At 33.8% G+C, this 13016-nt stretch overlaps 1 protein-coding gene across 2 annotated transcripts in view; it reads right to left on the reverse strand.

The window, feature by feature from the left end:
* LOC149539213 (RING/U-box superfamily protein) overlaps window positions 1-7544 on the reverse strand; it is a 35957-nt gene extending 28413 nt beyond the window's left edge. For both annotated transcript variants that reach the window (XM_089800549.1, XM_089800550.1), the window contains exon 1: window positions 7270-7544. In XM_089800549.1, the coding sequence (XP_089656675.1) occupies window positions 7270-7489 (220 nt within the window). In that variant the 5' untranslated portion in view covers window positions 7490-7544. The remainder of the gene's footprint in view (window positions 1-7269) is intronic.
* Window positions 7545-13016: the final 5472 nt, after the last annotated feature.

The raw sequence follows: 13016 nt of genomic DNA on the forward strand, positions 1-13016 counted from the left end.
CTTCGCCTTGATCAGGACCCGGAGAAGTCGGACGCTGCGTAACACCCAGAACAAGTTGAGCGGTGTTGCGATATTCGAAGATTGCAATGATGCGCTGCTTCCAGGTTCCATAATTGCGACCATTGAATTTGGAATTATGTTCAAGCTGAATATTTGTCAGAGATGCCATGGCACGTTTTTCAATGAAAAACTGTGAAAATCTGTAAAGGCACGTTCTTCGAGGCAAAAATACGGAAGACCCAGAAGAATCAGAGAATGACCCAGAAGAGAGCTCGAAAAACCCAATAGGAATTTACTGTCATTTTTTGGATCCGCTGGCTCGAAAATTGAGGCACAAAAATCAAGGCACCCAGAACAAACGGACGACAACCCAGTTGAGCTCTTGAAAAACCCAGCAAGAATTTGCAAACAAAATATTTTTTCGAACCCAAAAATTAGGGTTTCAAAAAAAAAGGCCCTGGCTAAAAAAGGCTTGAAAAAACTTCAGATTTCTTGATAAAAATGGTAGATTTTTTCTTCAAGGATCGATGTGCATGGACGAATGGGGCTAGAGTATGCTGAACAAACACAAGCAGACCCGAGTTCGGGAATTTCTCTAGGCCGAAAACCCTAAGCGGGTTTTAGAGAAATTCAACAGAAATAATTTTGAAAAAATTTAAACAAATAATTTCACGAAGAAATTATAAATTTTTTCGAAAAAATTTAAGTAATAGCTCTGATACCATGTTACAAGATTCAAGAAGAGTTGGTAGATTAACGGATTTTCGGATGATTGATTGATTAACGAAGGAACAAATGTGTTCCTTATAAAGAATTACAAGGAACAACGTAGACTGAAGACGGAATTAGAAACAAAACTAGAGACAGGATAGGAAACATTCCTATCTGGACTGAAGAAAAAAGAGACGGGATAGGAAACATTCCTATCTAGACTGAAAGACGGACTATAGACAAGTAGTTGACTATTATAGAAAGTATAAGATATTATCTTAATATGGGTAAAGTCAATCGTTTGTGGAGAACGGATTCAACCCCTCCGCTAGGATTTTTACCCTCGTTGGTGACCAATTTTTGCCACCACACTCCAGTCTGAGTCGGCTTATACAGGTCAAGGGTATTCAATCCAAATTAAATTTGATTGGCCCACCTAAATACCAAGTCAGCTTCTTATTGAGAATCATGCCATTTTTACTGAGTCACTAAGTTATTTCTACTCCAAGTCAAAGGCAACCTTGTCTCTATGTGCATTAGCAACAAACCTCCTAATTTAGAATTTGCCAGTAAATTCTATCAACAAGGCAATAATTTGGCCCTTTAGATAGGTTGTTAATTACCCCAAGGAGACTCTAACAAGTGCTTGGAGCTTTTACGATCTTTAATTGCCTTTTCCTCATGATCAAAATTGAATATTTCATTCTTCCTATATAAAAATGCCAAACATTGTGGAATTGAGGACAATCAAGACAAGGAGGATTTAGATAAATTTAGGCAAAATTGGATGTAAATAGTTGAGTGATCGTTAAATTTAATTTGAGTTCAAATCATTAGGAGCCTTATTGAAACGAAATTATAATTTTATTTTTTTTTTTAAATTTTGTGGGGGGATGCTTATGAGTCTTCATGCAATAAAGGGAGTGAATTAATTGTTACAAACCAAATTATTCAAGTTAAATCTCTCTATTTTTGTTTCTCTCTTAGATTTACTTCTATTTCTAATGGTCACTCCTTTTCTATGTTTCCATATTCTCTCTCTTTGTTCGATATACAAACATTATTATGTATATGTGTATACATAGATCATTTATGATCTTTGTTTAATAACACATTCATTATTTTACCATAATATAGTATTAGAGTTATTTCTCAAAAAGTAATAATTTCATTATTGAAATTGTTTGAGGTATTTTTTGAAATAGGTTTTGAAAATCTTGTTTTCTTCATGAAATTTTAGACTCAAGATTTTCAACTTTTCTCTTGCAACTCGTGCATCATCTGTGTTTCCCCTACCCGTGCAACCAGCTTGATCTTTAAAACATCTAGCATTTTGGCTTTTTTGGACCTGCAATTGACTTTTTTTGTGAGCAAGTTTTTCTACAAATTTGTGGCCTTTTTTGGGGGGGGCATTTTCAACCTAGCTTTTTCTGCATATCTTCTGTAAAGGGCATCATCTAGGGTGTTTTAAACCCTCTATTTCTGATTCATCCAACAATTTCATTCTCCACCATTTTTACAGTCAATCTTGCTATTTCTTGATTTTTCAAAGAATGGCTAGGGATTCTTTTGAAACTCTCAATTGCTTTGTTGTTTTGAAATAATTTTAGCAAATTCTTGAAGAGTTCTTGTAGATCTCATCTGGGTCGGTCTCTATTTTTTTTGGGTGCATCATTTTTCGTGCCTTGATTTTTAAGCCAGCAAATTCAGAATCTAATTTCAGATACTTTCTCATTTTTTTAGCTCTCTTTTGGGTTTCCTTTCATTTTTTCTAGGTCTTTCATTAATCTGCCTTGAAGTTCATGCCTTTAGAAATATTCATGTTTTTTGCACCAAAAAACATGTTATGGCATCTCTCACCAATTTTCTCTTGAAAGGCGGTAAGTGATTCAGTAGAAAGAACTACAACGTCTAGAAGCAGAGAATGATGATATCTTCGAGTACCATCACCTTGAGGCGCTTGTTTTGGGTACTAACACTCGTCCTACCACAGTCAATGCTACCACAAACCATTATTACAGAACATACAGAGTGGATTCCGTTGCAATTTTTTTTGTTTTGAAATTAGATTGACCATTAAGGGAGGATATTAGAGTTTAAATCTCCCTAATTTTGTTTCTCTCTTCCGTAGATTTACATCTATTTCTACTGGTTACTCCTCTTCTATGTTTCCACATTCTCTCTCTATTCAATATGGAAACTTTCTCTCTCTTCAAAATGTTTCTATTTCTCTCTTTGTTTGTAATAGAAACATTCTTGTGTATACTTGTAAATATAGAACATTTATGATCTTTACTTAACAAAACATTCATTATTTTACCACAATGCAAATTGTATAACAATCTCAATTTTCTTTAATTAAGAGAAACTTGTGAAGTCTTTTCGGAATAAAGAAAGAGGAAATCTCGCTGGGGCATTAACAAGGAAGCATTTTAAAATCTAGCTTGCTAATTTCAAGTTAAAATCCTAATCCTTTCTATTTGATCGTAATTTAAAATACAAGTCTAATTAAGGGGGTGGGGCCTAGAAGAATTCTACTTCTTTAAAATTCTAAGTTTCTTTATTTTATCTCCTCTTGTTATCTCACACCTATAATGCATTTTTATCTTGTTTTGCAAGGTGAATTTAGGAGGAGAGCGAAGAAGCTAGGAGGTCCTTTGGGACTTAAAGTGGGAAGGAAATCTCAAGCTATCAAGAGGCAAATTCGGATCAAGATGAGGTGCAATTCAAGTTCAAGAGCAAGAAAGATCTCGCTACATGAAGACCTCAAGAAGTCCAATGAAGACTACAATTTCAAATAGCAAGTTCAAGTTTAAGGATAAAGATTAAAAGGTTCATTTATGTCAAAGCCATGAGGAAAATTTCAAAAGATGAAAAAGAATTGAAAGATAAAGTCATAGTGGCCATCACATTCATCCTTTATTTTTTTGAAAGAGTTAATAAAAGTTTGCAAAGTTGAGTATCAAAAGATATTTCCTCTTTGTCAAAGGGTCAAATGGATTTACACGATAAGGATGATGAGGTGGCACTAAGTCTTCTCCCCCAATCAGAAAATTTCAATTCCAAGCATAGTCTATTACAACATGCCAAGCGTCCAATTTTCTCATTGGTTAGAAGAACCATAATAATTTTCTTATTGGCCCACAATGTAGTGCCCTCATGTAATTGGTTGTAAAACTGGCAACCCTAATTAGGTTTTCTAGGGATTAATCTTGGCCCCGAATCTTGATTAGCATTATAATAGGACATCTATAAAGGGCCAAGGCCTTCTCATTTGTAATTATTAGTTTAGAAGGAGGGATTATGGAGCTAGAGTAGAATAGGCTAACTCATGGAGAGACTTGATCAGGTGTTGTTATGACACTTTCAAAGTAATAGATAGTTCATTGTTAGTTCTTCATGTTGAATAACTTGTTATTGCTTTGGAGTGTTGCATGGTTTCCTTAATCTTTCACTTATAGTAGATATATTTTCATGTTGGAGTAGTGTAGTTGAATGGAAGTTGTTGTGGACGTTTACTTGCTTGATTCGAACAAATCCGGGCTACTAGCCTCTTGTTCATGATACGAGTGCCTTTTTTGGTAAGACGATCATTGAATGGACTTAACTTCAATTGATGTTGAATCTTTAGTTTGCATCCATTTGATGAGATTTGAGAAGAGATATTAATTTAAAAACCATTTGAGTGTTCTCATTAGAGGCTTGCACGAGGTAGGTGGAATCATTGGCAAGATTACATCTAGTAGAGTCCAAGTCCATCTATGATTCCTTGCATTCATACTAGAAGTTGAAGTGGAAATACAGGTTAGAAATTTAAGTTGGAGTTAAAGTGGAAAAGTTGAACTATATAGTCATTGCACGTTGTAAAGCCAAATCTTTAGAAGTGCAAGAGTTAATATCTATTGAATGAATAGCATAAGTCCCTTTGTGATAACCAAGAAATCACATTATTTCACTGAGCGAGTATCCAAAATAGAAGGAATCTTGAAGTCATTTCATGAACTTACTTTACAAGCTTAGCATGAGAGATGACCTTATATCAAGAGAGGATTAATGTTTGGTGTTTCATCTTGAAACACTGAGTATTTGATTGTAAAGGAACAAAACTCACATTAACACTAGGAAGTGAATGTGGTAAATCAATGAGAGAGCATTATTTATTAGACAGTGATCAATTGGAGAGGACATGTCTGTTTTTGAAGGGTGACGTGTTGAATTTTCTGACTAGAGTTTTGTGCCACTCCTTAGAGTTTATTGCCATTCCTGAGTGTTTATTGGGTTGTGTATTGTATCCAGATATTTGCAATAAGGAGAAACTGAAGCTCTGTGTCAATGTGTTTAATAGCTGGGCATCTTAAAGCATCGAGCATTTTTATTGTAGCTGTGTGTTGATAATTTTGATCTATTTAAAAACAGAGACATTTTATTACGTGGATATTTTAGGTATTGAATATTGCAGATTGTAAGGGAATCATTTTGTAGAAGAGAGATGAGATGTTCAAGAGTTAAGAATAATTGTAGGTGCTATGAGTAGACCTAGAGTTTCTCTTGCAATGTGCTTTTTCCTGAGCTTTTGAATCAAAATAAGGAACAATTACAGTTGTTAGAAATCATGAGGGGAGGGAAAAATTACTGGAGTTGTGTTAAGATAACATCTGACTGGTAGTTCAGCAGTTTAATGGCAAGGCAAATTATGCTAACCAGAAAAGCGACTAAGAATTGGAGGATAAGAAGGGGAAAAATAGTATCTGTTATAGCACTAGAAGTCAGAAGTTACAGAATTGTGTGCAGGAGTCAAGCATGTTACTGAAATGAAGCAATAGACTGTTGTGTAATGTCTGAGTCCGATGAGATGTTATATCGACAGTATAATAGAATGCGTATGATGAAAGGAGATGTTTAGGATTAAGGAATTTTTGAAAGAGCTGTGTGTGTTCTAAAACTGATTTCAGTATGATAGAATGTGTATGATGAAAGGAGATGTTTAGGATTAAGGAGTTTTTGAAAGAGCTGTGTGTGTTCTAAAACTGATTTAAGTTTTGCATTTGCCTTGGTGCTCAAAATGGGTTGGTACCTCAGCTGACTGGAGTTAGTACTTCAGTGTTCGGAGTTGGTGCTTTGAAGAGGGTTGGTGATCTCTGAAAGTTGGTGCTCTTTTTGTGTTGGTGCTCACATTTGTACAATGGTCGGTGCCTATTTCTACTAATAAAAGCTATTGTATGCCATGGTTTTTTACCCAAAAGGATTTTCTCTCAGAAAATTAGTGTTAGTGTTTTTTTAAGGTTGCTCTCTTTATTTTTAAGAGGTTTCTGCATTTAAAGGGTTTTTGAAATACTGACTGGCTTATGCCAGTCAACAAGAATATTGTTGTAATCAAATCGAGATGTAAGTATTTACACACAATTCAAGCAAAACCTTCCCATTGACAAACTTGTGTGTTGAATTCATGCTTACAGTAGCTAGGGTTTTGAAGTAAATCCAGAATTGTCTGTTTTGATGAAACAAGATCAACTTAATTACAACAATTCAAATGGATCCTTGGGCTCAATCTCTTTTCGTGCCAAAAAAATAGGGCTGCACAGAGTCTTCATTTCCAACTTCTGCTTCTCCTCTCTAACTCATTCAACAATAACTGCCCAGGTTTATATAATAATCATCTTTCAATATTAACCTTTGCCAACGGCAAAAAATAAGCAAACTTGATATGCTGAGAATGTTCTGAAATAAACTATTATAACATTTCAAATGTGAGACTCACTTTTTTATTTTAAAATTAGATTTAAGTTGCTATGTATTAGATAATGCTTACAGTTGGGATAAAATTCCTTAAGTCGTCGAGACATGAATGGCAGATATAAAAACCTAATCTTCCAAGTATACTACAAAAACTGACAGATTGTCAGCGCCAACCAAAACTGCGTCAGAAGCACCGTATATTCTATTGAGCACATGAAGTCAGTGCACAGCTAGACGGTTTGTGCTAGTAGATGGCTGGCCATTACACCAGCAAAAAAGAGTTTTGCATGGCTTGTTGAACATGGCTCTATATGCAACCAGAAAACCAAACTCCACTACTCGAAAAGCAAATTTCGATCACTGTAAAAGTGAAAAATTTTCCTCGGTACAAAAAAGGCGAAAAGTTTTAATATTTCGCATTCAATCTTTAGAATAATAATTTCGTATGCTACCAGCAGTAAGATTGATGACCTGGGTCATGAGTCAAAAAATAGATCCGTAAAAACTAGCCATACACCGATATCTAACGAGGCTGCACCTCTGCTAATAGCACTGCACATGAATTCGTCAAGGTAGCTACTAAGCTGAATTGCAGCCTCGAATCTAATTACAGTTAAGTTTTGATCAATAAAAACAAATTATAGTTGAATTTTATGTACAAAGAAAAAAAAATTGCATGTGATCTTATAGTATTTGGAAAATTTGGGATTTGAACAACGTGCGACTAAGTACTTGAAATTTGGATACGGCCCCGATTTGAAGATATTTGGGGTTGAGGGCACTCTTCTAACAAACAGAATATAACACAGATATGAAAAATACCTGACGCTCCAGCCGTTGCACCGCGTGAAGCTTCCTTGGCGACATACTCCGGCTTCGAACCCGCGACCTCGTGGGGGAGATGAGAGGCTTGAGAGACATTGTTTCGGTGCATCTGTGCAGGCAAGGCGCCAAGACTGCGTCCATGATTGGAAGATGATGTGCTGCGCTGGTTTTCAGAGAGGGAGGCGGATCGTAAAGCTTTGGAGGGCAAGATGGACATGAAATTTCGCACGGAAAATGGAGTAAAATGCAGCGGCGCTTGTCAGGGGTCATACACTTTCCTCAAAAATTCGCATCGTCAACATAAGTATAGAGGTGCCCCCTTCTTTCTTGTTTTCCTCCCGGAATGAGTATATGTTGCAACCGCCGGAATATCCCTTCCCTTATTCCAACCGTGATTTACAGCTAGATGATGCGATGTGATGGGAAGGTATTTTTCATCTAAAAATTTTAGATTGAGGTAGTGGTTTTAGTTAATTTTGTATGCTTGTATTTCATAAATTGGATATTTGAATTAGATGTTTTTATTGGTTTTTTTGTCTTTGCATGTAAATTTAATTATTTATGGTTAAGGTTTTAGTTTATGGGTATTCAAAATGCATGTTGTAAGAGATGTTATGTGTGAAACGGTGTAATGGGTACCTACTAGTTATAACTTCATGAAACACTTTGCAAGCAAGTTCTGATACCATTGTAATGGGCTCTAATATCGTTGTAATGGGCACCTACCAATTATAACTTTGTGAAACACTTTGCAAGCAAGCTCTAATACCACTATAATGGGCTCTGACACCACTGTAATGGGCACCCTGGAAATGCCCAAGAACTGAACCAGCTGCTAAAAGAGATTTTAATGTCTTTGCATAGATTTAAAACCACATAACATGAACCAAAAATGAATTTATGCAAATTGAAGATTGCACCACTGCTGAAATAATATTAGTTCTCAAACTAATAAAATCAAATACATAGCAATGAATTCTAAAGGCCAAATCCCAAGGGAATGATGTCTAGAATGTCACAAGAGAGGATAGACGTCTTTTAATGCCAAGAACAAATCTATAACTCACTCCTCCAAGTTCTTATCAAATGCAATTCACAATAATCCGATGCTAAACAATGAAGTTCCCACCTCTATTTATACTTTTCCTTCACCCTTCTAGAAGGAAATAAAATATTAATAAATTGCATTTACTAGAAGCTTCCCCTTCCAATAATTAATGCACTCTCTAGAAACTCCTCCCTTGCAATACAATTATTAATTGTGCTTCTAGAAAATTAAATTACTAGAAGCTTCCCCCTTTCCAAAAATTAATGCACTGTCTAGAAGCTTCTCCTTGCAATACAATAATTAATTGTGCTTCTAGAAAATTAAATTAAATATAGTCACCTTTTAATTGTAATTTATTTAATGACTTATAAGAAATTAGTTTAATCAATTTCTCCTTATTTCTCCACTTAGCCTTTAGATAATGTAAAGGTTAAGAACTACACTGAGTTGCTAAAAAGATGGGGACATTACAGTCCGCCCTCCTTGAAATTGCTTGTCCTCGAGCAATCCAGCAACACAATGAACTCCAATCTCCACCCAAATCTCAAATGAAGTAGTATGTGACATCCCTCTAGACATTAAACCAACTGCAAACTAGCATCATCAGTTACAACCACATGTCTTGCATCTTGGCACCCAAAACTTGTGTTGATGATGTAGAAGTTAGAATGTCACCAGAAGGCAACTCCGTAGAAGATCTATGAAAACTCTTCTTCCTTGTATCCACCCACATTATATATATTGGACTGGAATCCTGATCATCACCAATATGCATTGGAAAAGATGTAGCTACAAGCGAACCATATGCACTCATGCCAACTGTATCAACAATAGGTGTAGCCACATCAAAATATATGGACATAGGAACAACACTAACCGCTACAACAGAAAACTAAATTGAATATGTAGTTGATGAAAACTCATAATCAACATGTGCGCCATCATTAGAACACACATCAACCACTGCATGCATACTGCTAAACTCCTCATTGGATGGTTCAACTAACACAGAAGTGGCTGCTGATATGACAGTATCTTCGCATTCTCCTAATCCCACTATTGTTGCATCGTCATCCCCTGACAAAGCTTCATATGTGGACTCCTAACTCTACATACATGACTCAACACCAGATTGTGAATCAATAATACTAGAGCATAAACCCACGTCTACTAACTCCATTGAAATGTCCACATCGCCAACATCATAGCTGGGTGGCTCTATACGTGTCTTGATCCCACCTGAGGAATCAACTACCTCTTGCACTGGAGCAACATAAAAATCATCAATATTGATGCCCATCTATCTAGCCATAAGCTGCAACATCATATCCATTCACCTATTCTACTCATGTTGCAAACGTTGCCTTGCCTCTAATGTACCTAATAATCGTCTAAGCATTTTGTTAAACACTTATCCCTCTATCCGACTATTCCCAGATTACCTATAAGATCTCCACAAGATGGCAGGACTTATAGCTCTGATGCCACTATAATGGGCACCTACCGGTTATAACTTCGTGAAACACTTTGCAAGCAAGCTCTGATACCACTGTAATGGGCACCTACTGGTTATAACTTCATGAAACACTTTGCAAGCAAGCTACTATAATAGGCACCTACCGGTTATAACTTCATGAAACACTTTGTAAGCAAGCTCTAATACCACTGTAATGGGCACCTACCGGTTATAACTTCATGAAACACTTTGCAAGCTCTAGTACCACTATAATGGGCTCTAATACTACTGTAATGGGCACCTACTAGTTATAACTTTGTGAAACACTTTGCAAGCAAGCTCTAATACCACTGTAATGGGCTCTGATACCACTATAATGGGCACCCTAGAAATGCCCAAGAACTAAACCAACTACTGAAAGAGATTTTAATGTCTTTGCGTAGATTTAAAACCACATAACATAAACAAGAAGGAATTTATGCAAATTGAAGATTACATCACTACTGAAATAATATTAGTTCTCAAACTAATAAAATCAAATACATAGCAATGAATTCCAAAGGACAAACCCTAAGGGAATGATGTCTAGAATGTCACAAGAGAGGATAGACGTCCTCTAATGCCAAGAACAAATCTATAACTCACTCCTCCAAGCTCTTATCAAATGCAATTCACAATAATCTGATGCTAAACAATGAAGTTCCCACATCTATTTATACTTTTCCTTCACCCTTCTAGAAGGAAATAAAATATTAATTAATTGCATTTACTAGAAGCTTCCCCTTCCAATAATTAATGCAATCTTTAGAAACTCCTCCCTTGCAATACAATAATTAATTGTGCTTCTAGAAAATTAAATTAAATATAAAGTCACCTTTTAATTTTAATTTATTTAATGACTTTATAAGAAATTAATTTAATCAATTTCTCCTTATTTCTCCACTTAGCCTTTGGAGAACGTAAAGGCTAAGAACTCCATTAAGTTTCTAAAATGATGGGGACATTACAAAGGGTCAAAAAGTGGCATTTCAAAGTATTGATATGTACATGGCCTTATTGCACTAATAATTCTTCACCCAAAATCACCAATACTTATGGATAAATATCATGATAGTGGTGCACAAATGTTACTGTGGTAGTTCACATATCTCCAATAGTGGTGCACAAATGGGTCAATCATGAATTTAAAAAAACAAAAAAAACAAAAAAAATATCAACTATTAGTGCATAAATGATTCACAATTGGTATGTATGAGATCATTAACTAAATGATTATTGGGGGTCATTATAACAATAATTGAGCGGTATTGAATCACGTGCAACTATTAGTGTCTTTCCCGTGAGGGGTCAATTGAATAGTTTTTGAATCAAACTTGTTGATCCATGTTTCATGAGTAGAGGTTCACGAGAGTCCAACTTGTATAGGAATGAATGAACACTTAGCACTTGTTGCATCTAGGGGATACTTGTAAAGATGAAACATCGAGACTTCTTGAGAGGTCATTCATTCTAGTATTATTGTAGTTCAATTGTGCTTAACCACATATATTTTAAGGTGCCCCAAGTAAAAAATAATTAAAATGTGGACAAATTAGAAATTTTAAGTATTTTAGTTGAGGAAATAAAACAAAATCTATTAGTGGAAATTCATTATAGGAGGATATATTTAAAGAAGAGGTTATAAATTCTTTTTAAGGCTTTGGTTCTTTGTTATAAGGTGTATGTAATTTTGGAACCTAAGAACTATTTCGGCCTTATGAACATTATTAAAAAAACACCATTCATTCATTCATTCATTTAATTTCCACTTTAGTTACCTTATATTGGTGTTTATTATGGAAAATATATATGTATTATTTTTACACCAATATATGTGTATATACTTATATATAAAAGATCGGGGTTTAATTAATTAATTATCAAATTTTTAAAAAATATTAAAAGGTTGAGTTTGATTGGTTAAAATTACAATTTTAATTATTGAGTCTCACATTTTAAGCCCTAAAATAACATCTAATATGAAAATCTAAGGCATGACTCTGAGAATTTCATTATTGACATTTGATGTCGATATCTAAGTTTCTTGTATACTCTTCGTGTTGATAAAAAGTGTCTCGTAAACTTCCAATATAGATATCTAAAATAAAATAATTAATTTTAATGAGAAAGGGAAATAGTTACTTGCTTATGTCATGCACTTATTTAATCATACCTAAAAATATCTACTAACAAATTCGAAAAAGAAAAGAGATAACCAAAGAACATATTTTGAAAGGGAGGAAGGGGAGGTGGGGGGATAGTTCGTGTGAGTAAGCCTTGGTTTGGTAGGCAAATGGATAGTTGTATAGAAACTCAATTGTTGGCTATGTTATTTAGAGAAGTTTTGTGTTTCATCTTTGTTATTGGTGTCTAAATATAACAAATATGAAGTAAACCCTTGCAAATCAAATACGGGTTGACAAATATTAATTCAAATTTAGGCAGTTTAATCATGATAAATTATCATATAAGTATACTAGCAGTTGCATGCTTTTGTGCTTGCAACGATAAGTCGATACATGCTCGCTAATGAAATTATTTTTTAAAATATAATCTTATGTGAACAAATTAGTTTATTAATAATTTTCAATTTAAATAAGATAATATTTACTAAAATCTTTAAATAGATTAATAAATATTTTTAATTTAAATTCAATTAATCAAATATAATTTATTATTATAAAAAACTCCATCAAAAATCTATTATGAAAAATTAATAAGACAAATACAGAAAAAAAATATGAAAAAAAATGTCTCTAACAAATATTATATTGATTAAATAAATTATAGAAACTAAAAAGGAATATTTAAAGAAAAAACTAAACTAATATTAATTAATTAATTAAAATAATTAAAAACTAAAATCTAAATCAATTTTAAAAATCAAAAGTTAAATATATAGTGATCACAGCATGAGCTAATGTGGAGATCACAAGTAATTTTTTTTTAATAAATAGAAAAAAAAAAACAATAGTTAAAAGTGGAGAATTAAAATATAATCTTATGCGAAGAAAATAAATTATTAATACTTTTCAATTTAAATAACATAATATTTACTGAAATATTTTTAAATAGATTAATAAATATTATTTATTTAAATTCAACTTATCAAATATATATTAAAAAGAATATTTATAAAAATCTCATAAAAGAATTTATTATGAAAAATCAATAAGAGAAATACAAAAACATAATATGAAA

Source organism: Cupressus sempervirens, chromosome 9, assembly GCF_028749045.1.
Source record: "Cupressus sempervirens isolate cs-2001-9-10 chromosome 9, ASM2874904v1, whole genome shotgun sequence".
NCBI classification, from domain to species: domain Eukaryota; kingdom Viridiplantae; phylum Streptophyta; class Pinopsida; order Cupressales; family Cupressaceae; genus Cupressus; species Cupressus sempervirens.